At 40.2% G+C, this 26533-nt stretch overlaps 1 protein-coding gene and 1 long non-coding RNA gene across 3 annotated transcripts in view; one reads left to right on the top strand and one right to left on the bottom strand.

Annotated features, from left to right (window-relative positions):
- The window catches only part of PRKCA (protein kinase C alpha), a 264506-nt gene that overhangs the window by 226083 nt on the left and 11890 nt on the right, over positions 1-26533 (top strand). For both annotated transcript variants that reach the window (XM_072991026.2, XM_020811192.3), the window contains 7 exons: positions 10366-10503; positions 11395-11568; positions 14263-14354; positions 16273-16335; positions 17937-18075; positions 21717-21797; positions 24585-24692. In XM_072991026.2, coding sequence (XP_072847127.1) covers positions 10366-10503; positions 11395-11568; positions 14263-14354; positions 16273-16335; positions 17937-18075; positions 21717-21797; positions 24585-24692 — 795 coding nt within the window. The remainder of the gene's footprint in view (positions 1-10365; positions 10504-11394; positions 11569-14262; positions 14355-16272; positions 16336-17936; positions 18076-21716; positions 21798-24584; positions 24693-26533) is intronic.
- LOC144586404 (uncharacterized) lies at positions 1696-24588 on the bottom strand. The gene is made up of 2 exons (XR_013541212.1): positions 23183-24588; positions 1696-12683 (listed from the first exon to the last, which is right to left on the bottom strand). It is a non-coding gene; the product is annotated as an uncharacterized LOC144586404 (long non-coding RNA).

Below are 26533 nucleotides of genomic sequence, written 5' to 3'. Positions count from 1 at the left end.
GTTCCAGGGTAAAAGAAAGATCCAAGATAAGGTGCGTCCAAACGGAAGAAAGTAAGACCATGTGCATGCCTTTGTTGCTATTCTTCTTTTAGTAGTGCAACTAATTTTCGTTTTAAAAACTGTGTTTTGAGGTGGCCAGCTAGATTTGGTGTGGAATTCATGTTTGACATGACTAAAATAAATTAATGGCTGTTGTGAACAATGCAAGATGGGTTTTAAACTAATGCAACTAGTGCTTATGTCTGCAGTTTAGACTCAGTGTTAAGGTCATGAGGTCTACTGTCTAGGCTCATGATCACAACACCTGGCCTAACTACTGGACTTCTCTGTTTCCTCAGCCCCTGCTTTTGGTAGCAACTCACTGAATGAAAAATTCTGAAGAACTCAAAAGCTTGCACACAGTTGTGGCAAATGGCTGGTTTTAGTCAAGCTTTTCCCCAGCTATGAATATTGGATTTTCCTCACCCCTGCATCTCACCAACCATCATGGCTATGCTGATGAGCAAAGCAAAAGTCTATGCAGGAGGGATGTTTCACAGAGAGCTGATTATATACTGTTAAACTGCTTTAGCTTGCTGACATCATGGTGTCCAAAGCAGGATCTAATAATACCTTACCAACTTGAAACAAAATGGTTGGCCTCTACAGAAGCCATGATCTTGTAGTTCACCATGCCCCTTATGTGCAGCTTATATAATTGGAAAGCCCATTTGTATATTAAAAGTGTTTTTTTTTGGAGGAGTGGAGGAAACAGCAGTGTTCTTAGGTATTGCAGAAACAGGCTGTGAGTAGTTACCAGAACCTGGCGCAAAAGTATGGAGAATGCCCCAAAGTATAGAATTATACAGGAATACTAAGAGTTAGCAGGAATGTGGAGTGATAAAAGAAACAGTAGTAAACAGGGTCATTAAAACATTAGTGTATACCAGGGGTCTCAAACATGCCGCCCAGGGGCCATTTGCAGCCCGCCGGAAGATAGTTTGTAGCTTCCACCTTGCCTGCCCCCCCCCCGAAGCACCTACACGTCCTCTGCTGTGAAGAGTAAAAAAAAGCCTCGCCTTGCTCACCGGCTCTCCTCCAAGACAGCGCCTCTTGCACCCTCCATCCGGAACTGCAGCCTGCCAGCCGGCAGACGTGCTGGCTGGCAGGCTGCAGTTCCGGATGGAAGATGCAAGAGGCACTGTCTTGGGGGAGAGCTGGCGAGCGATGCCTGAGAGCGGAGCTCGCTCCTGGCCCGTCCTTGAAGAGTGCCTCCAACAGCGCTGCCAATAGCATCTGCCACCACTGCTGCCTCTTCCAGGGAAGAGGCTCTCTGGCTCTCTTTCTCTCTTGGCACCCCCAGCACCAGCCCAGCCAGTGGCTGCCTCAGCACCCAGCGGTGCTTCCTCCTCTTCGTCCTGCTTCATCCGCCTCTGCTCTGGAGGCTGCCTGGGCTCGCCTCGCAAAGTTTGCTCCCCTGTTGTGGTGGGGGTAGCTGCTGCTGCTGAGTGCACCTTTTTTTTGAGGGGAGGCCCTCAGAGGAAGGTTGCCCGATCTCCGCATGTGTGTGTTTGTGTGTGTGTACATGCGCGCACCTGTGGGGGGAGCGCCCCGTTCTGTTTAATTTCGCAGGTACCGATGGGGGCTTTTCTCCTTTGGCAAGGTGATTCTGTGAGGTTTTTTTTAAAAAAAGTATCTTATGTGGCCCAGCCTCACCCAGACTCTGCCTCCAGCAACCCCCAGTAATTTGAGTTTGAGACCCCTGGTGTATACCAACATTATTGGTACATTGTATGCAGTGTTGCTCTTATTTTGTATGTGATGCTTGGTTTTATTGTTTTATTACTGTACCCCACCGAGAGTGGAGTGACCCTTTGGCCAGATGAACGAACGAACAAATAAACGAACAAATGAATGAATGAATAGTTGGAAGTACAAATTAAATTTGAGCTGGTTTCAAGTCTGTCACATAAGAGGACAAAGAAGAGGAAAAGAGCAGGGGAAACTTGAAAGAGGGAGTGTGTGTTGTGGCGGTTGGGGGGAGAATGGGGGGGAAAGGGAAGAAAACACAGAGAGTGAGAGAGAAAGAGAAGTTACTGCCACAGCCACCCCATGCACTTGGTGCTTTTGCATCCTTTAGCTCATGAAGAGGAAGTGTGGGAGAGCTTGTGACTGACCAACTGCTCACTTGCCTGCCTGCTCACACCTGCGTATGTATGGATAGTTGGGAGAATGTGTGTGGGAGGAAGCTGAGGGAGGGAAGAGAAGCAGAGAGAGAGAGAGGACAAGTGACTGACTCTTGAGAGGTGGTGAAAAGCATGCTAATGACAAAACAGTACAAAACGGGGTATTGTTAAGTAGGTCATTAGTACGCTATTGTCCCATCACTTCATTGTGTTCTACTTTCTGAAACATCGGCATAAAAATCTAAAAGACAATAACACAGTCGTGTTTTTATATTGAACATACAGCATTCTCCTTTTTAAAATGTCGACCTAAAATTCCTCCTCTGTCTAAGATAGTGAAAACCTACTGCATGGCAGTTAGCATACAGAAGAGTATTCCCTTTGGATGGTAGGTATTAAAATGTTGCTTGCAATATCATATGATGAAATATTGTGCTTCATAGATTTACAAGATTCTGTTCTTCATAGCTTATACTACAAAAACAGTACATTTGTCTTTCTATTAGGATATTCTTTGTTCATTTTTTGACTGAGTATCCCATACCTGCTCACACCTGTGTCTGTATGGATAGTTGGGAGAATGTGTGTGGAAGGAAGCTGAGGGAGGGAAGAGAAGCAGGGAGAGAGAGAGAGAGAGAGGACAAGTGACTGACTCTTGAGAGGTGGTGAAAAGCATGCTATGAGAATGGGAGAGAAATGTGATTAATATTTCAGTTAAGGTTCCTTTCCTAACAAATCCTGTTGAACTCCATCAAAACACATTGGGATTTTTACACTCTATGATCAGTCCACCATGTCAGGTTCAGCACTGATGCAACACTCGTTCCTTCTCAGTTACAGTATAGTTAAGAGATCGAGAACTACCTCAAGGATGCACCTTCTATCCTCTCTCTTCCTTCCTTCGCCTGAGAATCAATTCCCCCCTTCTACCTTAATTGTCCCTAAATAAGATGTTGATCCTGACTTGAAGTAAGGTTAATGGTAGTGAGACCATTAACCTTACTTAACCTAATTAACTTGTACATTTAATTAGGATTTGAACATAAAATTAAGCTCATTTTCAGGTTTTGAATAAATGTGAATCTGAGTTACCAGTAAATAATACTTAAGGCTCATAGTTGTAAAACAAGATACTCCACCAATCCTGATGTCCTAAGTGACCTGCCTTTATTTACAGAGTGTTATTACATAAATTTTGACCAAACTCCAGGAGGCAGTGGAAGACAGGAGTACCTGGTGTGCTCTGGTCCATGGGGTCGTGAAGAGTTGTACATGACCTAACGACTAAACAACAACAATTACATAAATGTCTTGAACTGTTATAATTGCTTCTAAGGCATCAGGTTGTGGATAGAAATTAAAATTCTATAGAATTATCTCCTGAACTTGGCAGAAGTAAGCAAAGAAATTGGAGGTTCCATGTTGACTGCTTTCTTAAAAGCTTGAAAGTTATCATTAGATTGGTAGGGTCAGTTGTGCCAGAGTGTTGAGCAAGCTTGATTTGATTTAATAAAACAACCCTGACTAAGAAACCTGTACAATATAGACTACCAGTTGATGAGGAATAGATACGTTCCCTATATTATTTAGGGAGACAGTGGAAGAGGTACTTTTATCTGGAAGCTCATAGGTTTCCAGTTATGAATCCTATTAAAAATATTTGAAAGCCATTGCCATAAATCAGGGGTCTCAAACGTGTGGCCCGGGGGTCATTTGCGGCCCCCCAGATGATAGTTTGTGGCCCTCGCCTTGCCTGCCCCCCCCAAAGTGCCCACACATCCTCTGCTGTCAAGATTAAAAAAAAAAAGCCTTGCCTCGCTCGCCGTCTCTCTCCCAAGACAGCACCTCTTGCACCCTCCATCCAGAACTGCAGCCTGCCAGCCAGTCCACCTGTCTGTCGGCTAAGGAAACTCCTGGGTGGCTTCCTCGGGCTCTTGCTCCGCTTGGAGGAAAATCTGATGCGGCCCAGCCTCACCCAGACTCGGCCCCCAGCGGCCCCCAGGTAAATTGAGTTTAAAACCCCTGCCATAAATTGATTCATAGCAGAAGTCTTCATTTATTAGTTCTCATCCAGAAGAGAAAACACTCCTTCATTAAGGAATGGAATTCTTGGTATGGAGAATATTTTGAGAGGCATCTCAGCACTGACAGCTGTGCATAAGCTTCTAGTAGAGGGAGGGAAGCCCTGTTCAGGCATCCCCTCTCTGGCCTGAATCACTGCAAATAGAGAGGAGCATTCTAGCCCCTGCCACCTCTGTTTCTAGTGTAGTCATCCTCCTGCTGTCCATGAGGGCTCTTCTTATGTGTCTAAAGCAGAGAGACCTTGTATCTTTGGACACTCTAAACAAAGAGAGAACACCTTACAGGGGGATGAAACCAGTCCATTTTAAAGCCTTCTTGGACATTACACAGGAAGGAGCTGAGGCTTACAAAGACGACTGTCTTAGGGATAAATTTCACAATCGTCTGTAGAACAATTTCTTGTGGACTCTTTGATTGCACTTATAGCATGTACTTTTGGAAGACACGATTGGCGATTTGTACATGTGATGCATATCGACAGCATCGAAGAATGTGACGAGCATATTACACATTTTTTTTCTATTGGATATCACTTTTGGTATATGGAATTGATTAACATTTTAATAGACTGCATAGAGAATTCATTAATGTTTTAAATGGCCTTGAATGGAAGCCAGAAGTATGTCATGCACTTAGAAAAAAAACAGGAAATGTGCAGTATGTTCTTCTAGAAAAGAAAATCTGGGTTCTTTTCCCTAGTAGAAAAAGTGGCAATATTCTAGCCAACATCTTCTTAATCACTACTGTTACTACTGCTGCTTCTTAACGTGCAATTATAAACTGCCTTCTGTCCGAAAGACCAAACTTCCTTGTTTTAATCCTGGTCTGAAAATTGTGCACTGATAAAACATGTATCCAGATGCCCATCTTTGTAGGGGTAGTTTATAGATTCACACTAGGAGCACCAGATCTGGGACTGTCATTACATTGCTTTTTTCCTTCTTTTTGACACCCATAACCATTAGGCAACTTTGCTTGAAGGGAAAGCACCACTTGCTGTGCCAGGAAGCCATTTTTGTGGCATTGCAGAATAGTATAAATCTTCGCCTTAACTAGAAAATAAAAGTCCCGTGGGCAGGTTCATTAGCTCTTTCATAACTGTAAATGCAATTTGCAGGACATTTGCAGGAGAACCTCTCTGCTTTTATTAACTATCTACCATCCTTTCATGTTAAGTGAATGTGGCTGGACCTGTGTTTTTCAGGATTCAAAACTTTAAATGCCTGTGAAAGCAAAGTAATGAGGTTATTATTTGTAGTCATTACAGCATTGTAAGAGATAAGTGTATATGAAACCCACACCAGAAGAAGAAACACTACAAATAAGCATAATGTAATTACTGAAGAATTACATGGAGCTTTGTGGTTGTAATTTAAAATTGTTGCCAGAAATTAGCTTTCTACTCTAAACAGTAACCTAATTAAAGCTATAAATAACCTTGCGAGATGGAAATAATATATACTATATCCTAAAGTATACTGATTATAGTGTTCTGCATTCTAAATAATAAAAGCACATAATTATATTTTGGTCTTTTGGTAATATTTTGCATTCTACAGTTTGCCTCCAATATGTCCGTAATTTAATAGACCATGACATTTTAGAGCATTTTGCCCCTTTTTGTGATTCTAAAATATTATTTCACAATATCACAAAGTTGATTTTATATGCCTCAGGTGAAAGCCAATACTTTAAAGAATGATGGCCAGTATCTCCAAGGTGGAAATTAGAGGTGTCTAGGTCTTCTGTAGGTCTTCCATAGTGATGTACACATTTCCCCAAACTGTACCCATGAAAAGGTGTAGTGGAGGTCACTACCACAGGGGCAGCAGGTACACTGTGTCACTTTGAAACAGCACCTGGTGTGCAGCAAGCAGAGATACACTGTACATCACAGCTGTCCCAGCATCTCAAATCTTTGCATGGTATAGCTATGAGATCACTTTTAATATGGAGGGGGGGAGCATGAGCAGCAAATAACTTCTGTGTCCTATTTAGGGGTGGGGGTGTGAAAGCCATGGGTCCTTTGACAGTAGCATGTTCAAAATACAGTTATGAGCAACACAAACTTCTGTTGGTTGTTCTTATTGTTATGCTACAGCAAAATATCAACTATCAATTATTTTCAATTCCGATCTTTCATTCCTAAATAGTTTTATGTGTTCACAAAATCAAAAAGATCTTCCAAGGATCACTCACTAAATTCTCACAGTAACAGTATATTGCTACTATCAGTCTATTGCTAGACCTGGGCACCATGCAATTAACAACATTTCTAATGAGATACCTATGGCAGTCTGTTGAAGCAAAAATAGCAAACAGTATTATAGTAACTTGAAAACTGTCCATGAAAGCTAATGCCAGGTATGAGGGTAAGCCTATTAATAAAAGTTTGCACTTTGGAGGAAACAGTTGCTAAGACTTTTTGTTACACCCTTGCAAAACTTACTAGTCTCTAATTGCCATGTGCAATTAAAAAGGTCTTAAAATCTCTCTGTCTATGGCTTTAATCCATCAGAGTATTTCATAGCCTTCAACCTTTCTTCACTATTTTGTGATTTTGAGTCTTGTAGGGACCAATAACCTATTCCTACTCTCAATTACAAAGTATTTCCCACTATGAGGATTTGTAAATACCTGCTGAGCTGATATAGCAGAGAGGTTTGGAGCACCTGTCTGAAGAGCCAGGGGCTGGGAGTTTCAATTTATACTGTAACTCCCAGGAGACCAGTGGTAGGGAGATTACTCAGAGCATGGATAGCTTGATAGGGCTAGGTGCCTTGCCACCTTTGGCAAGTTACACAGTACCAGAGTACCACCAGAAGGAGGGATTGGTAAACAGCTTTTGAGTATATTATACTTAGAAAACCTTAGGAGGTGGAATTGATGGCATGTAGCTGTATGATTACATACCTATTACAGTATAAACTCCCAGTGTTTTAAATGCTGTTCTGTACCCACTGGACTGTGTAACAAAAGAGTGGCCCAAATCCTGTTGTTCAGCATAGTAAATCACACTATAATAGACCCACTGAATCACTGGGGATTTGATTCAACTCCTCTGTACATTCTTTTGATTCAGATGAGCCTGTCCTAACTTCAACTGACTGGGCTAAAGTAAGGAGTCTGGCATTTGTAATCTAGAAGCTTTCTATTCTGGGAAACTCACATAAAGTTTCCTCTGATTTGTCTCTTTTTAAAATCAGTGATTGACATCATAGGGCTCACTACTTGGGAAGGATATATTATTTTCAGTCAAGGCATCCTGAAAGTGCTTACTAGGGAATAGGAATGGGGGTTCTTAACGTAGTGCTGCTATAAAAGACATGCATCTATCTATCTTTTCCCTCGAGCAGTGGACTGGAGAACTCTGTGTTCATGTATCATTATAATACAGGAATCAGTAGACATTTCTCTGAGAGACAGATGATGGGTTTTTTTTCTGGTGTGAGAGCTAGTGCAGGTGTAGCAGTCAAATGTGTAGAGTAGGACTTGGATTCACCTCTCTGTGGCGCCATGAAACTAAACCTGGCCTCTCCCTTGCATGGCTACTGTGACGGTCAAAACGGGGAGGAAGATAAGCCTCCTTTAGAGGGATGATGGGATATAAAATGTAGCAAATGCTACAAAATGTCTCTGTGTATGCCTGCCTGTAAAAAAAAAAAAATTATTCCTTGGGGGTAGGTTTTATTGTCTATCAAGGGATACTATGGCTTTACTAGTCAGACTGACACAAAACTGCCATTATTTTGAAATCCCGGTCTTCCAAAGCCTTGGCTGATACACCAAAGAAGGAAGGAAGAGTGAAAATGTTGTCACTGATAAACTGTTTTATCACCTGATGATAGCTGATGATTGAGCTGATGTTTAATAAAAGCAAGGCAACTGTATTATAGGGAGACATTTTCTTTGAGGTGAGTCTTTCATTGCTCCCTGTATTAACATTTTGTGGTTTGAAAAGCAATTTATATAAAGCATTGCTCATTTTTGTTGTTTTTAAATTGGCTTGCCCGGAGAACACCTCTGCCAAGCAGAAAACAAATTTAGAAGTGCTTTGAGTGCAACAATATTTTTTTTCTGCCAAGATTAAGATTTGCTTGAAAATCAGATTTGATTGTGATCGCTAGAAAGCTACTCTGGAGACACTGATTAATATAACACACTATTCTGTTCTGTATGGAGTGAAAGCAGGGACAACTATCTCACTGAGGCCAAGGGTTATTTGCCATCAGCCCAAAGGCTATACTGTGCTGGAAAGGTTGTCTGAAGAAGCTGATTGGCATTTATATTCTTTATTTCTGCTTTTTCTTTTTAAATTTGGTCTTTACATTAATTTAACTAAAAAGAATTTTTAACTAAGGTTCTGGTCACACGAGGGAAATGTTTTCTAGTTCTGATTCTTTCCATACCTCTGTTGGACTGAATCATGGTCACATGGTTTATATCCTGGGACGAACTTCACAAGAACTTTAAGCAGTTCCAATTTATTTCTTTATTTGAATCATTCTGGCCAGCTACACCATGGTTCTGCTTTATTTTCTCCTTTGCTTCAAGGAGAAATTTATTTATATATATATATACTCGTGCAGTCACACGCCTTAGAAGAAACCTTGTTCTTGTTATATTGATATCAATATATCAATAAATATTATTTTTAAAGATATATATATATTTATTGATATATTGATATCAATATAACAGGAACAAGGTTTCTTCTAAGGTGCGTGACTGCACGAGTGTGCATGACTCTGCCCCTCCCCCACAACTTTGCTCCTCCCTTATGCACCTACAGCTATTGTTTTGAGACCCTTTAATTCTGGTCACAACAGAACCCCACGGGCAGACTTGCGCATGAGGGGATGGAGCCCCACCCAGCGGGGTTGAAAATTGGAGAGAACATTGATCGGGAAGGAGTTTCTGTTTAGGAAAGTGTCCTTCTATTACACTGGCTGCTCCTGCAGAAATGCATTGCACACAATGGACTTGGGATATCTGTATAGGAGTACTGGCGACTCCCCCTCCCTCATGACATTGTCATACCAACAGTTCAACTTTCCCACAGAATTTTTTAAAAAAAAATATTAATCGCCAGTAATGTAAGGATGGGGGCCCCCGTGACATACTTTTACCAATGTATTGATGTATCAGGCATGAAACGTTACAAAAATTAGTATACATGCCACAGTAATGGCAGCCACCTTCCTGGCTTTGGTTCTGAAAAGAAGCAGTGCATACAGGCCATTCCGGCAAGGAAAGGTACAAAATAACACAGCTTTCCTGGTGGTGGGGAGGTGTTCTGCAGATATGCTGCTGGCCGGGGAAATGTCTCGATCTTGACTGTGCATCCTGTGACCAGGAAAAAAGCAATAAACTAACTGGGGATAACTAGAGAACATTTCCCTCATGTGACCAGGGCTTAAAACTGTCCCCTCTAGTGGCCAAAAGCATAGGAGACCCTAAAGGTGCAGGGAGGGCTCCTCAAAACAGAGCATAGTTGCTCTCCCCCTTTCCCCCAATAGCGCTGAATGAGACTTTTTGAGCATTTTGGGGTATTGTGGAGGTCTGGGGTGCTTGGAGCCTACAAAAACAGGCACTGGGATACGTGTACTCTGCTACAAAGCATGTCACAAATGGTCAAAATGTTGCAGTAAAGAGTGCATTTTAATTCAGAACACCTATGAATGTTTTCTGTTTCCTTTTAACCAAAAGGGGGGGGAAAAAACATTCTTGAAAGAAAAAAAAGAGAGAAAGAGAGCATTAAGAACATCAAATGAAAAGTCAGAATATTTATCGGTTTGGGATATTTTGGCAAGAATGCAATGATTTACCTTGTTGGGCTTCATTTTGTTTTGCTCTGTTCTGATAACCAGACAAGAGATGTTCCTCCTCTCAGTCTACCTTCCTACACAGATATACGACTTCATGTCAGTTACAGCAATGTGTCCAGTATGGTTGGGATGGGTCTTTCACATTGGTGCTAATGCGATATTTGCTATGCAGTCTTTTCTGCAAGCATAAGTCTTTCAGTCTACTGTGTGCAGAGCAGTCACTGCATAACGTCTCAGGAGCTCTGAACACAAGGTACAGGTCTTAATAGATATCTTCTTTGTTTGTTTAGAAAGCCAAGCTTGGACCTTCTGCTAACAAGGTCATAACTCCAACTGAAGACCGGAGCTTACCATCCAATAACCTTGATCGAGTTAAGCTGGAAGATTTCAACTTTCTCATGGTGCTTGGAAAAGGAAGTTTTGGGAAGGTAGGAAAACATGTGCCTCATCCAAAGGCTTTGAAAGCTTACCCTTTTATTCATTGTGCTTCTTCAAAGATGTGTGGTGACGCTGCGGGTTAAACCGCTGAGGCCTCTGTGCTGCAAGTTCAGAAGACCTGCAGTCATAAGATCGAATCCACGCAACGGAGTGAGCCCCCACCACTTGTCCCAGCTCCCGCCAACCTAGCGGTTCGAAAGCATGCAAAATGCAAAAATGAGAGTAGATAAATAGGTACCACCTCGGTGGCAAGGTAAACGGTGTTCCTTGTCTAGTCACACTGGCCACGGGACCACAGAGGATTGTCTGCGGACAAAACGCTAGCTCTATGGATTGGAAACAGAGATGAGCACTGCCGCCTAGAGTCAGACAGAACTGGACAAATTGCCAAGGGGAACCTTTACTTTTACCTTTATTCATGTGCCCACATACACATACAAACCCAACAACAGAAGGGAAATGGAATAATGCAAAATGTATGGGGAAAGGGAGCTATATAACATTTCAGGTGCTTGATAAGGGAGGGTACAAGGCAAACTGGTTGATATAGGTCTCCAGAGAAATTCGTCATATTTGTCCCTTTGATTGTCGTAGTGTTACAGAGTGATTTCAAACCAAATTAGGGAATGGAAGCCCTCAATCTGTTGCTGGAAGAGGGTAACGATTTCTTATGAAGACTGTGTGACATTGATGAAATGCATCTTTAAATTAAAGAAGGCTTGTTATATTTATATAAGAAGTTCTGCAGTTTTATTGTTTTTAAAAAGCCAGAAGAGTCAGATTTCTGGGTGTGCCATACAAGTTAAATAACCAATGCTATTAAGAACTCTTCTGCATCTCATAGTCATCAGGATTTTCACTCTCTCCTTTGCTTGTGGCAGGTGATGCTAGCAGAACGGAAAGGATCAGATGAACTGTATGCAATAAAAATATTGAAAAAAGATGTGGTGATTCAGGATGATGATGTAGAGTGTACCATGGTTGAAAAAAGAGTCCTTGCCTTACAGGACAAGCCTCCTTTCCTTACACAGCTCCATTCTTGCTTCCAAACGGTGGTATGTGTTCATACATGACTTCAATCTCTTTTGACCTGCTACTGCTTTTTACAGGCGTGCCAAGGTTGTCTTCAACAGTATTGTCTGCTATATTCACATCACAAGATTTCTAGCGTTTGTGAATATCTTGCTGAAACTGGAGAGGCATAATAATGTTGTTAGATTCAGCTTGAAATAAGGAGTTTTCAATGGATAAATACCTTTTCTTATATGGAATGTTTCAATCCAGATAGTAATGCAAGAGTACAAAGGGTTATGCCAAAGATTTGCTTTACATAGAAATTTCAAAATTCATTCCCCTAGAAATTTTGCAGCAGATGTTCTAGACTTTAGATTAAGCAGATGATGTATGATGAGGAAAGCCAATGATGAGTTCACACATCATATCCTCCTTGAGTGATTACCTTGCAGCTAAGAAGTGGCAATTACAGACAAGATAGTAGAGAGACTAGCATAGGCCTCATCTCATTTGAGACAGAGTTTTTAAAAAGTTAATCTGAAAGTGATAAAACATCAAACTTCCATGAACTTTTTCATGTTTAGTTTCTTGATGAATCATCTCCAGATGACATATGAACTGCTGGATAGCTGTGATTTAGGTATTTGGCTGTGGAGCCAGACGTTGGGAGTTCAGTTCTCCACTGTGCCTCCCTGACAGGGACTGGACTCCGTAGGGTCCCTTCCAGTTCTGCAGTTTGATGGTGATGATGATTGTGCTCCAAGTTCCATCTTCATTCTGTTATTATTCTGCCAAGGCTCCATTCTCCTGTACAAATAGGACAGGATTCGCATGTATAAGTCCTGTTTTCTTGGCACAATTGCAAGATGGGATTCTTCCCTACTTTTCCTTGATAGGATATTGTTGAGTAATTCAGGGGTAAACTCAAGGGAATGTTAGTTATCCTTAAACAATAATTATGCATGTGATTTTTTATGATTTAGTTTCATTTCTGGTGGCCTTACATTCTTTAAATGCAGGATCTGGAATTAGGTCTGTTTACCAAGGAAATAATGTTGAAGTAACAATAAAATCCAGTCTGTAGTTTTAGAAGTTTCACCATGTCACTAAATAAACATTTGGAGAAAACATCTGGAGAAAAACATGGGATCCTCATCTGAAATTAAAACCAAAATTTTAATGACAAATTCAGTAGGATCTTTAATATTAAATAAAATTAATTTTGAAAGTTATGATTTGACTACATTAAATAAAATAGTTTAATTAATCAAGGGCATTCCTCTTTGAAGCAATAAAAAGTACCTTCTCCCCCCCCACCAAAGTTTATTAAATACTATGGTATTAGAGCAGTACTTTTAATGACTGTTCCCGAGGCAAAGGAATAAAAGTCAATGTATAAAACTATGCACACTAATTATTGAATTCCCCATACTCTGTGTCTGTTCTAAAAATTCTCAAAATCCTTTATTGAAATAAATAATCGGCCCCTGAAAGGAGGATGTAAGTGGGCTCTCTACTTGTGAAAGCAATATAACAGCTCTGTGTCAACTTATAGCAGAAGGTCATGCTTCCCCTCCTCAGTAAATTCAAGTATTCCAGTTCTGATGGCCCACATGCTGCCATAATTTCAATAAGCTGCAGAGACCTTTCCAGGGGGGGTGGGGATGAGGGCATTTATCCTGCAATTTTATCTGTCTGTAGACAGGAGCACCTATCTCACCTGTTAGCACACGAATGCAGTGGAAGAAATAGTTGCTCTTTACCAATCATTTGGTCACAATTGGAGATGGGGACGAACCGCCAAAATAGGAGTTCATCAAACCCCATGGATCAGTTTGTCGGTTTGTCGGGTCTTTTTTTTTTTAAGACAGCCTGTGGGGCTATCTTTAAAAAAAAGGTGAGCCCCCACAGCCTGCCCTCCTTCCCTACTGCTACTTACCTTTTCCTGCTGCCTCCTGCTCCACTGCCGCCTCCAAACAAACAACAGTGGGGGGGAGCTTCCCTTCAGGCAAGCCTGACTGAAGTGGTCCTCCCCTGTCCTTTGCAAAGACAGAGGTGGTGGGGGAAATCCCTTGGGTAATCCCTATGCTGGGGCATAGAGAGACAGAGGAATCCTGACCAAAGCAATCCCCCTCCCTCTGTCTTTGTAAACAGTGGGGCGGGATTCCCTCCAGGCAGGCTTGAGCAAACTGCTCAGAGGGAAGTCCCCTCTCTGCCTATGCCTCCGAGGAACAGCTGATCCACAGGGGCATAAGCAGAGAGGGAAAGACGAAGGGATGAATATAAAAGGGTTACATCCATTGCATCGTATTCATCAGGTTCTCTGGACCTCACAAATATGAAGAGATGAATATCTGCTGAATCAGTGATATTTGTTGAATATTGCAATTTGTTTTTAGATTCATCCCCATGTCTAACCACAATTACAAATATGGCAGGGGTCCTGTTAAGAATCTCAAACAATTCTATATTCTCTCTGTGTGTGTACATTCCTATGAAAAGAGTGACTGAAAAGCAAATATGAGCTCTGCAGAACAGAATTTTCAGACTGCCTTTATCATAGCTATTCATGGTTCTTATTGTTAATCTGATTTTTTTTTTACTGTTACAGTATGTTCTTTCTGAATATATAGACATGCTTAAGATTCTTCTCCCCACTGCCCAAGTATATTAACTGTTTTACTGTGGCAGTCTCAGCTGCCTGACGTATTTGTTGGTTTAATATTGTGTGCTAGGATCGCCTGTACTTTGTCATGGAGTATGTGAATGGTGGTGACCTAATGTATCATATCCAGCATGTAGGAAAGTTTAAGGAGCCCCAAGCAGTGTAAGTATCTCTTTCTGTGGATTTTAAATTAAAGTTTTCATTTTGTTTTGTTCTAAGATTACACTGTTCCATTCCTTATCCCTATTCCCTTTTTTTGCTAGTGTATGTAATTAACATGGCTTCAAAGTAATACTCATTTCCTTTCGTGCAGATGTAAAATTACCCAGAAGAATTATTTTTTATAGAGAATCGTTTTCCAATTAACTTGGTGTAATTAATCCACCAAACATTTTTGAAAGGAACTGATTTTCTTGTTCTTGTATATTATGTATGCCCTCTTAAATAAATTGAGCTTCTATGAGGTCACAAACATTTAGATATAAGCTGACAGGGCAATGCATAATATTCAATTCAGATGGCTTGCTTGTGCCAGCACGTTTGTCTCATTATGTTGCTCTTAAACTCAATTTATTATTTTGGCCAACACTGAAAATTTGCATCCAGGAAGAAGAAAGACCCTAGCTTTCTGGTGACCAGCCAGGTAGCCGTGGAAGTTGGGGAGAGATGAAGGAGGAATGCAAAAGAGGACAGAAAAGGAAAGCCCCAGTGGGCCTCTCATCCTATTTCCCTGAATAACTGAAGTCCAGCAGCTTTGGACCGCCTGAGACATGATTTCTCTTTGACCCAAGAAAAAGCTTTTTCCACCTCCTTCTTTTCCAATTACAGTGGTGCCTCGCTTAACGGGCGCCTCGTTTAACGATGAATCCACATAGTGATGAAGATTTTGCAATCGCAAAAGCGATCACATTGCGATGTTTTAAATAGAAAAAAATTGCTTTGTGATGATCGGTATCCTGTTTCGCTTACTGATCATCGCATAGCGATGATTTTCCAACAGCTGGTCAGCAGTTCCAAAATGGCCGCCGGGCTAAAAAAATGGCTGCCCGCTGTGTTTTCGCCCGGATTCCTCGCTTACCGGGCAGCAAAAATGGCGGCCGTATGCAGGATTTTCGCTTAAAGCTGAGTTTTAAGCCCATAGGAACGCATTGAAGGGGTTTCAATGCATTTCTATGGGCTTTTTAAAACCGCATAGCGACAAAATCGCTTTGCAGTGATTTTTGCTGCATGGATTATCGTCGCTATGTGGGGCACCACTGTATATTGTCAAAGCCATAGGCCAGGGGTAGGCAACTTAGTATCTTCTAGATGGTTTAGACTAAAATTGCCTTAAGCCATAGCTAACATAGCCCGTGATCAGAGATTGTGCAAATGGAGGTGTAAAACATCTGGAGGATATCAGATTGCCTACTTCTAGCCGAGGTCTTCCTCCCAAAATGCCTCTGTGAACTATTGTTAGCCTGGTGGCTCTGTTTCATGGTTTACGGAGGCCTGTTCACCCTGACTGTTGAAACTTCTTAACCATTGCAACTGGTAGGCAGGCTGACTGCCTCACCTGTAGGCAAGCCAAAGAAATTTGGAGTAGGGCAAAGCCTACAAAGGTAAATGTAAAGGCATCTGGTTGAGATGTTACCTGCCTTGAGTAAGGCAAAGTATTTCTCCTCACTCCTGGTTGGTCTACATATAGTGTGGACCTTTCTTGCTTTGTGGGCTGTCTGAAACTACTCCGTAGGGAATACCTGTTCCTGTCCCTTGTAATAGTAGGGCTCTCAATCATAATGCTAAAATTAAGTGGTGTGGTTTAACAGGAATTACATTAGCCTTGTTCATTGTCCCTGTTAAGACCTTGTAATTCTCCATTAAGAAGTGTCTTTGCCACTGTCCTCCAGCTTCTAACACAAGGTGGGAGACACAATGGAGGAAGTCTGGCTGGTGATGATATCCCACTTTTCCTTCATTCAGAACTAGCACACTTAAATAGTAGTGCTGTTTTTGGCATTTTCCATGTATGTTAATCACTAATTCAGAAGTAGAGATCATGTATGTGAGGTCTGACTAGTGTGATGGTCTCTTCTTTCAGGTTCTATGCAGCAGAAATCTCAGTTGGGCTTTTCTTCCTCCATAAAAAAGGAATTGTTTATCGGTCAGTATTCAGTAACAATATTATTATTATTATTATTATTATTATTATTATTATTATTATTATTATTATTATTATTATTATTATTATTATTATTATTATTATTATTAAATATAATGCAGTTGTCCTGAAAAAGGTATGTTGAGGGGGAGGAGAGAGAAGGTAGGCTGTCGACTCCTACAAGGAAGAGGACAACTCATGTCCTTTGTCTACATTATTTTTAGTCCACCATTCTACTCCCAACAGGAATGCTTAAGGCAGCTTAAATCATAAAAAAATGTGACTGAAGATTTTGGAATACTTAAGTATTTTTTAAAATACCCTAACAACTCAGAGGATGGATTCTAGGCCTCATTTCCTGCTGCAGTGCTTGCTGGGTGTTGTAGTTCTTTGACAGACACCCCCAAGAGAGTACAAAGAGACTGTGATGCCCAGGAAATATTGTGTCAGAAAATGACACCTAGAATGCAGCCTCAGAGATGTCTGAAATGGTGGATCTGTGAACTGGAACTCTCAGAATTCTGTCCGGGAATTCTTGGAGAAATTCTGGCAGATGGGAGTTCAGAAAATTAGAGTGCCACATCCCCAGTGAAATCATCCTGCCAATATAAACCAGGAGTAGTAATCTTGCCAAAGAAAACTGGCTTTGTGTTTCTTTATGAAGCCTGTTCCAGAATACTGTGGTGCTCATGCCCCTCAGAAACACCCTGTCTAGAGAGTTCCCCAGCTTTGAATGGAATGAGAGAGCTGTCTCAATGGGAGGAGGATGTAAAAGAGGACACCTCCTCTTTTAGAAGATAGACAGGTGTCGTGGAATTAATTTGGTATGGCTTTGAAGCATAAAACCAAACACTCCAGAAGTCGAGAAGCTGAAGAGTAACCAGCACAGTTACTGGAGTTCAGGTTGAAAAGGTTAGCTTCAGCTAGAAAATAAATGGGTGCCTACTGCACTGACCGAAGCTATAAGGGTTTCCTTGAAACAGTGCCTCCCCACATCCCCACTCAAAACACCTTATAGTAGTCAGATCTGGAAGCTTCCAAGGATCCAGGTATAATTTTCACCCATGGCTGTTATGTCAATTCAGTACCTTTTCCCACACTATGAACTTGAGTTAGTAGGCTAGAAACTATAGTGATAGCAGACTCCGCATGCTCAGAGTCCTTGGATCATCCTGTAGTATTACCTCCATATTTTTTGTCCTTCATGGAGGAAAGAGGATGTCTTATGCTGGGTCAGAGTCTAAGGACCACCTCAGCATTCTTGATACTTCTTAGTGAGTCTCCAGCCTTTCAAGGGGGGATTCTTTCCTAGTCCCACCTGGAAATAGTGGGGAATGAACATGGGACCGTCTACATGCAAAGTGTGTTCTCTGTTCCTGTGATGTGTCCTCTCTACTGCAGTTTCAGTCTATCCACCCTCATATCCTCAACCACAGCCTCTAAAAGTAGCCCGAAACTAAGAATGACACTCCCAAATATTTATTTGTTTGATTTACAGGTTTTTACAGCCATGTCATGCTTTGAATCTATTTTTTTCTAAGGAAACCATCCCTGATATCTTGGAGAGAGGGGTGAAAATGTTTAATTGCTGTGGTTTCTTACAGGGACCTGAAATTAGATAATGTAATGTTGGATCATGAAGGACACATCAAGATTGCAGATTTTGGAATGTGCAAGGAGAATATGAGTGATGGCGTAGCAACGAGGACCTTCTGTGGGACTCCAGACTACATTGCTCCTGAGGTACTACTATTTGAGATGTTGTGCATTGTTCACACATTCTTCCAAAATAAGTACAAAATACACATTTGAGCAATCTAACCAGTACTGGGTTTTTTGTGGGTTTTTTTTTTTGGCAATTGATTATAGTATGAACTGAATAGAACATCAATGGTGTAAATAGTGGTTAGTAGGAAATAAGGATGGACTTTCTGTATGACTGCAGTCAATCAGGAATCATGAGAGAGGACCTGGGGAATGCTGAGCCTTCTATAGCTGATGTCGCTCTTTTGCTCCCTTGTGTTTGTTCCAAGGAAAATGAATAGCAAACTAGATTGATTGATTTTGTTGTGTTTGGTGGTTATACAGGCCAGCACATGATTTAGGCTTGGCCTTACCATTATTATTATTATTATTATTATTATTATTATTATTATTATTATTATTATTATTATTATTATTATTATTATTATTATTATTATTATTATTATTATTATTATTATTATTATTATTATTATTATTATCATCATCATCATCATCATCATCATCATCATCATTATTATTATTATTATTATTATTATTATTATTATTATTATTATTATTATTATTATTATTATTATTATTATTATACTTTTCATCATCCATGGTTATACTGTACAGGCAATGAGCTGAGATGTGTTTTTCTCTGGTTTTCACCTACAGTATTTGCTTTCCCTTTTTATCCTCAAAGGAGAGAATTCGGTTTCCCAATTACTTAAATCTTTGAAGTATACATTTTCCCAATTAGTGCCTAGAATAGCACCCATTCACTGTGAACACACTTTTCATCTCATTTTATGTGGCATGTGTTAGTATGGGCAACCTGCTTTTCTGCATTTTATTTATCCTGCAGCAGTAAAACCTTGTTATATTTTGTGATTCATCTAGAAGCCTCACTAGAATTCAAGAGGTTTTGAAATGCCCAATTAGAACTCATGGGTAAAAAGCTCTTTTTTTAGTGCTGAAATTGACTTTAAACATTATGACAGAAAAGGATTTATATTCCAAGTGTTTCAAGTTTTTCCTTTTCAGGAAGTGTTTGGGTACATTTGAACTGCAACATTTTCTTCCTGTAAATGTTCATTTGATATACTGGACTACTTAAACAAACATGATACTGAGCCATCCTTGCTTTGGTGCAGATAAAACACTTGATACTAGCTTGCACTGGCCATATTTTGTTCTCTTTATCATAACTGTATAATGAAGCCATGGCGAAGCTTGCCAAGTCCTGCCCCAGCAACCCTTGAATGTGGTCTGTAGGAAACTATAATCAGAAAGGCCTAGTTTGCCTTAGAGACACTGGAGAAGCGGGAAAGGTCCTTTAACCATAGTTTGCTAATGACAATTTAATGAAAATCGTAGTTGTCATGCCATTTCAGACTCCTGATTTCATACTGTGTTTAACTTAATATATAATCATTCATGGTGTTAGCAAAGAAACATTGCAATCCTATCATCACTAAGGTGTCCATATGAGGAAGCTCTGTGCGCTCAACACAATAATCCCATGTTGAAATGGTCCTCTGATCTCGCTTGTGATCTGTGTGTTTTAGAGGACATAGCTCTTACCCTTGTATTACGGTATTACTAGAGACACTATGGCCAAAATCCTGTTGCTTAGCATAGTAAATTTCACTAGAGTAGGCCTATTGAATCCTGGTGATTTAGTGAGACAGTAAGTTCAGTTGATTCAAATAGGCCTAACTCTACTGCAGCTTACTGTGCTAAAGTACTTTAGAGCACTTTACTATGTTAAGCAATAGAAATAAGTAGACATGTAAAAGTAATCAGGAGGAAATGATCGTCATGTATAAGTGCGCTATCAAAATATCAAGAGCCAGTCCTCTCCTCTGTTCCATTTCACTCTTAAGAATCTTTGGTACAGCAGTTTATGATCCACTTTTCTTTCGTTGATTTTTTTCCCCCTATGTGGTAAATTAAACCTAGTGTGTGTCATGAGTTCAGCTGAAGCAGACCTGGTACCTGAGGATTTAATTGCAGCCCAGGGAAGTGTAGGGCAATTAGTGGAACCAGAGGCCCTTCTGTTATCACAGTGATGAATCACCGCCAGATTGTCCTCCCCCACTGGCCAGAGTTAGAGATAGGCTCTGGCAGAAACTTACAACACAGAGATCTGAAGCGCGCATGCATGCTTCTCATAGAAACATCAGATCAGCCAGTCTAGAGTTTTAGCAGGATGGAGTGTTCCCAGGAAAGAGATGATTGTTGCTTCTATATAACTTGTACACAGAGTTCTGGAAACTCATGGAAGCAACAAGTCAATTCCCTGGCTTGCGCCCACTCTCTTGTTTATCTTGAACTACCTGAACCTTGCTCCCCTGACCCTTGGCTCTTGGACTCTGACTTTGGACTAAGGTTTGTGTTTTGGTTTCGATGATTCAGCATCTGTGTTGATCTCCTGGACTTCTGACCTTGGACTGGCTCATCGGACTTTCACCTACTGAATCCCCTGAGAACGTGACAGCGTGTTTGGAACATTTAAGAAAAACATTTTTGGCTAGGCAGATTTTTAAACTATGTATAGCAAACCAGCAAGTTCCTGCTAAACAAAAAGATTCATTGAAGATGGAAGATATTAGTGAATTCACAACATGAAACATGTTGTGAATAGGTGCAGAATGTTTCAGTAAATATTGAGGGAAATAGAATGGCTTGAAAAAATGTTCTTAGTACCTATTTTACAAACAAGAACCTTGGTTCAGTGGTTTACAGGAATCTCACACAATACAGTGCAACACAATGTATGCAAAAAGACACCAAGTAAATAATACCGCCTGCCACAAACAGCAGTATAAAATCCTAAACCAGAAACTCTGATAGCTTCATATATAAATTAGATTTCAAAAGCCTCTTAAAACAAATGGATTTCCAAATTGATATAAAGAAGGAATGGGCTCTGACTTCAATAGAGAGATTATTCCAGAGACCTGGGACAGTGGCTAAGTTAATCCCATTGTTTAGACAGCAGAAATCTCTTTCATGCTGACAGCTGTCTTTCCAGAGAAATACTGGCTGAAATCCTGTTTGTGTAGCTACACTGCATAAGTTTGATGACATTATCAGCCTGATGCACTGTAATTTACAAGATGGCACTTCAGTCCCTATCTGACCTCACTATGATCATGTGAAACCTAACTACACATTTCAATGCTTTGGTTATTTTCTTAGAACTAGAATTGTTCCTAAAGAGAGAAAGGCAATACAAACTTGGACAGAAATTTATTTTCCATTATTGTTACTCATCCAGATAAGATTGTGGGAATCACAGCTTATCTTGGCCCAAAGGGTCTGTATGATTTCCAAGTCCAGGGTGCATTACAGCACAAATGTATACATTTTGAACCTAAAGAAGGTCCCACTACATCCAAAGGGGCTTCTTCTCAGGAAAAAGTGCATAGGACTTCAGACCTAATCAGTTTAAAAATATCATGTCATAATATAAAACTGAAGCAGGTTCTAGTGGAATTGCTTAAATTTGTTCATTGTTTTGAAGTAGTCTTGTGTCATATGCTACCTCTCATTGAACAATAGTGGTGTCTTTTTAGTTACACATTTTCTTTTCTTAATCAAACCTCAAAATTATTTTTCATTGTAATTCACAGATTATTGCCTATCAGCCATACGGAAGGTCAGTGGACTGGTGGGCCTACGGTGTATTGTTATATGAAATGCTAGCTGGTCAGGTAAGTATGGCTGTGTGATTAAATTTAATGGGTTCTTAAAGAAACCTTGGTGGAATGTAAAGGATAGTATATTAGAAAGAAGGACTCACAGCAGAACAGTTGGATGAGTGGTCACGCCAAGTCAGTTTTCCAATAATCTGCGAAGGTTGTTCCAAAATTACAGTCACTTTGTTGTGTGCATAGTGTAGAGATTATCCACCGTAATCATCAACCTGCTCCTGTGCACACTCAAACTACTGCTGTTTATTTAAAGCAGCGAAAAATGCACACGCTAAATAGCTACGTTCTGCTCAAGGCAACCTATCAATATAACCTAATTCTGTTGATTTATGAAAATGTTCTGCACATTTTCTCCTGGGACCTATTTAAGCATAGTTTCAATAAGGCTCTGCTGTTACGCCTTCTCCACCTGTTGGACTGTGGAGCTGTATAGTAATGCACACTAAAATAGTACTAGCTCATATTTTGGAAATGCCTGGTGAGTGACTTTTCGAAAGAGAGAGAGAGAGATTTTATTTCTTTGCTAGACTTGTATCCTATTTTTCCAACAAAAGTAGCTCAAGATAATTACAATGAAAAGCAAAGCAACATGCGTAAGTGAGTGAGTGAGTAAACAGAAGACAGGTCAAACACATTGGTAAATTTAATAAAACAGCAACCAGCAGGAACGATTGTAGTGTATTTAAAAAGGCCATAGAAAGTCAGCCTAAGAGGACAAAGGCCAGTGAATAAAAATCTGTCTGCTTACAAAAGGTTATCATAGAAGGGCTTAGACAGGCTTTCCTTGGCAAAAGCATTTCAGAGCTTGGAAGCAGGTCCTGTAAAAGCCCGTTCCCAAGTTTCTTCCAAGTGAGTTTCATTTCCAGATAATGGGTGAAAAGAAGGAAATGTCTTTCTAAAGGATCTAAAAAAACTAGGCAGGTTTACATGGGAGAATGCTGTTGGGTTATGGGTTTTGTTTTGTTTTTTGTAACCTAGTCCCAAATTATGTAGGGCTCTGAAAGGCCTTAACCAGCCCTTTGAACTACGCCCAGGAATAGGGCCATCACCAGTGAAGTTGTCATGTCACTTGCTCTCCAAAAATCACCCTCATGGACTAATTCAAACAGAGCATTCTGAAACTGGTGAAGTCTCCAACAGCTCTTTAAAGGGTGTGACCTCTGCAACCTTGTGAAGAGCTCATGAGGAGTGGCCCAGAAAAAAGATGTAACTAAGGCATATGTCACTATGGCCAACTCTGACCTCTTTAGAGATGGGTGTAGCTGGTATCCTAGTCTTCAGGGTGCAGAAGTACTCCTGACCACTGTCTAAATGAGGGTATTAGTGTTAAGTCCCAGACGGGTGTGTCCCAACTGTTAAACTAAGTCTTTAAGCATGGTGAATACCTGTGCTGCATATCTGTTGATGAAGACTGCTCTTGTCCTGAACGGAGAAAACTTTACCCCGTCCATTTCTGAAATCGGTCAGTGCTTCAGAGCAGGTTTCCTGCATTTAGATAGAAAAGAGAAAGAGAGATGGGCGTCAGCAGTGCATTGCTGACGTTGCACTCCAAAAGCTTTGATAAACTTAACTAATAATTCGGTATGGGTATTAACTGTTGTCAAGAACAAGGTTGAACCTTGATGACACAGAGAGAGAATCTCACACTCAACCTCCCCAACTGTCCCAATATAATGAATAGACTTTTCAAAAATAGCTCTTTCCACCAGTAGAGATTCAAAAAAAAAAATCCTGCCCACCTTGCAGAATGGCAGCCTCCTCTCACCAGAACACTTATTTCTGTAAATTGCACCAACTGTTTAATTAGGCTTTTTAAAAAACTACACATAACTGCAATATGTGAGATTTATTTTAATTGTGAAAATGAATAGGGGTGAGTGTGTGTGTGTGTGTGAGAGAGAGAGAGAATGAAGATGGGCCTGTTATATGGTCCTTGGAGGAAAGAAAAAAGTTTTTCATACCTGCTATAAACCATTAAGTCAATGAAGATGAGACACACACACCCCAGCAATACCTACTGCGCCCATCCCCTGACCCAAAGGATGGCAGCCATCATGAAATAGTGGTATCCCGCAGTGCAAAATATGCCCCTGGACATATGCTAACAAAGCAGTATGAGAAATCTGCAAAAGAAAGTATGTGCTGCCTTTTCTGTGCGCCTATGAAAGCACAGAATTCATGGGAACTTTTGTAAGGCTAGTTGAACAGTAGGTCTGCTATTCTCTTGGTGTAATTGCTTTTCTTTAGCTCCATTCAGATGGCTCAGCCCATCCTGTGCATGTATGATGAATATGTATGCACAGCAGGAGCCTGTATGGTATAAGCCCTTATGTGTTTGGAGGGACATTGTTGTCTGGATAGGGCTTGCGCGCCACTATGTTATGCTTCCTTTTCATCTCTGGTTAAGATGCATTTTGTCTCTGAACACAAAGCGAGTTCAAAGCCTGCCTGTACCAAAATATTCCTTCAGTCAAAGGGCTTTAGAATGACCTCCCCTTTCCATGCTTGACTTGTGCACATCTGTAGCTAACCCTGGACCCTTTTGGCTGGGATTCAACTGACCTCAGATTTCAGCAGCACTAAGGAGGACCCTGTTGATGTGATAGAAATAATGGACTGTAGCCATGCCTATCTAAAGTAACTGAGATTATAAAATGTGAGCTAACTGGAAGCGGGTATAGACAGCTTCCCCCTCCTCTCCGATTCATCAGCCTTTGAATAAATATTTTGCGTCAGCATTAACTCTGAATTACCTGTTAAACATGTGGCATTTATTCACTTTAACAGCCTCCATTTGATGGTGAAGATGAAGATGAGCTCTTTCAGTCAATAATGGAACACAATGTTTCTTACCCCAAAGCTATGTCCAAAGAAGCCGTTTCAATTTGCAAGGGGGTAAGTCAGCCAGCAAGCTATACTCAGACACACTGTCAACCACACACACACACATGTTAAGTGTCTCAGATGTTGGTAGTCGACCTACAAAATGTTTATTACGTCGTTCCGGTATACTTCATGGCTCAGTTCAGCTTGCTTGTTCATGCTAAATAGTCACAGTAAGCAATACTTGGTAAGTTTTTTGTTCCTTGAAAAAGTTAGCAACCACTGCAAGATCCTACAGAAGAGCCAAAATACCAGCACTTCTCATCAGCCATTCCATTTATTTATTTATTTATTTATTTATGAATGAATGAATGAATGAATGAATGAATGAATGAATGAATGAATGAATGAATGAATGAATGAATGAATGTGTTATATCTTGCATTTTAAAGTAGGGTTTGTTGGGGGCTTTTTTGCAAAAAAAAAAAAACATACAAAAGGACATTCTGCAAAATTGTGCAAGGGGGGGAAGGACTGAAATGGAGAAAATACACTTGTAAGTTTGTCTAGTGGAAAGATTGTTGGCCACAGAAACAAAATAAGGGAAGATATGCATTTCTAATACTAAGTAATAATCTCTTCCTCTACAACTTAATTTTCAAATATCTACTTGCCTGTAACCTTCTACTTTAAGTATTTCTCATGCCTTCTGCTTCAGCTACAATTGAAACTGCAACCCAATAGATAGTTGAGGTTCCTGTTACAGCTGTAGAAAGCCCTGGACATTATTCTTGAATATTTTCTTGAAAATTAGAGGAATGGAAAACTGTTTGGTTATGAGAAACATGTTGATCTCGATATGGCTGAAAAGAAGAAGGCTACTAGTTGTATAAGGGTGCTTCAAATTTAGCAGAGAATGGAACGAATGACCTACTGGTGTTATAACATGTTAAAAAAAAATTTAAGCATTATGATTACTATTTTTATTTATCAAGACAATGAGATTTTCATGGCTTCTTCCCAGATTATACATTCTTAATGTATAATATAATATAATATAATATAATAGTACTGCTTACTTTTTAGGATCATTTGTGGTTGTTGCTTCTGCCGCTGTTAATAGTATGACTTCAATATTTTATTAATCCTTTTAATTGTGCCTTTCACATTTTTAAAAGGTCTGAGCTAAATCCAAAATGATCCACCTGGACCAAATCCACTGAATCACTAAGACTTGCTAAATCAATACATGTAAATCGCATGGATTCAGTGAATCTACTCTAGTTGTGTAGTTCTTTCTCACATCTAATCGGTCCACCCCATACCATTAACAATGCTTAACAGTTAACAAAAAATGTGTTCATCTTAAGAAACGTTTTTATAAATTTGCCAATTCTTGCAGATTTCAGTAAACCCTGCAGTTCTAAACCGCCTTGTTTGCACTGCTTTCATCTCATTCTTCAGAAGCATTCTGCTTCCAAAGGCTGCTTCATATGAGATGATTTTGCCCCATAGGTGGATGCTGGGAAAGATTACATACCCCAAATACAAGTAATTTCCACATAAGAAAGCTCTTTTTCTTCCCAGATTATTTTGCAACGGGTTGTCCAATCATAGCTGCTTTTCATGCTTGTTTCAACCTGTAGATGGCATTATTTCCATGATTTTCATTTAGTTTGACTGCTTCTGTAGCACTGTCTCCCTAAACCTGTACTTTTAGACTCTAATATTTAGAGACACACATTTTTCTAGGAGTTGGGGGAAAAGAGCCTCCTAGTTCAGTGATCTTTTGTGAAATACAGATGAAATGTTTCCTGCTTGCTGCCTGTTTAGCTTGTTCCACAAACAGGAGAAAAGCCATGCATATCACAGAGAAATAAATGTTGTCACTAAGTAGGAAGAAAAATATGTAC

This window comes from Pogona vitticeps, chromosome 2 (assembly GCF_051106095.1).
Source record: "Pogona vitticeps strain Pit_001003342236 chromosome 2, PviZW2.1, whole genome shotgun sequence".
NCBI classification, from domain to species: domain Eukaryota; kingdom Metazoa; phylum Chordata; class Lepidosauria; order Squamata; family Agamidae; genus Pogona; species Pogona vitticeps.
Note: the sequence above shows the minus strand (reverse complement) of the source record. Positions and strands in the feature narration are given on the sequence as shown.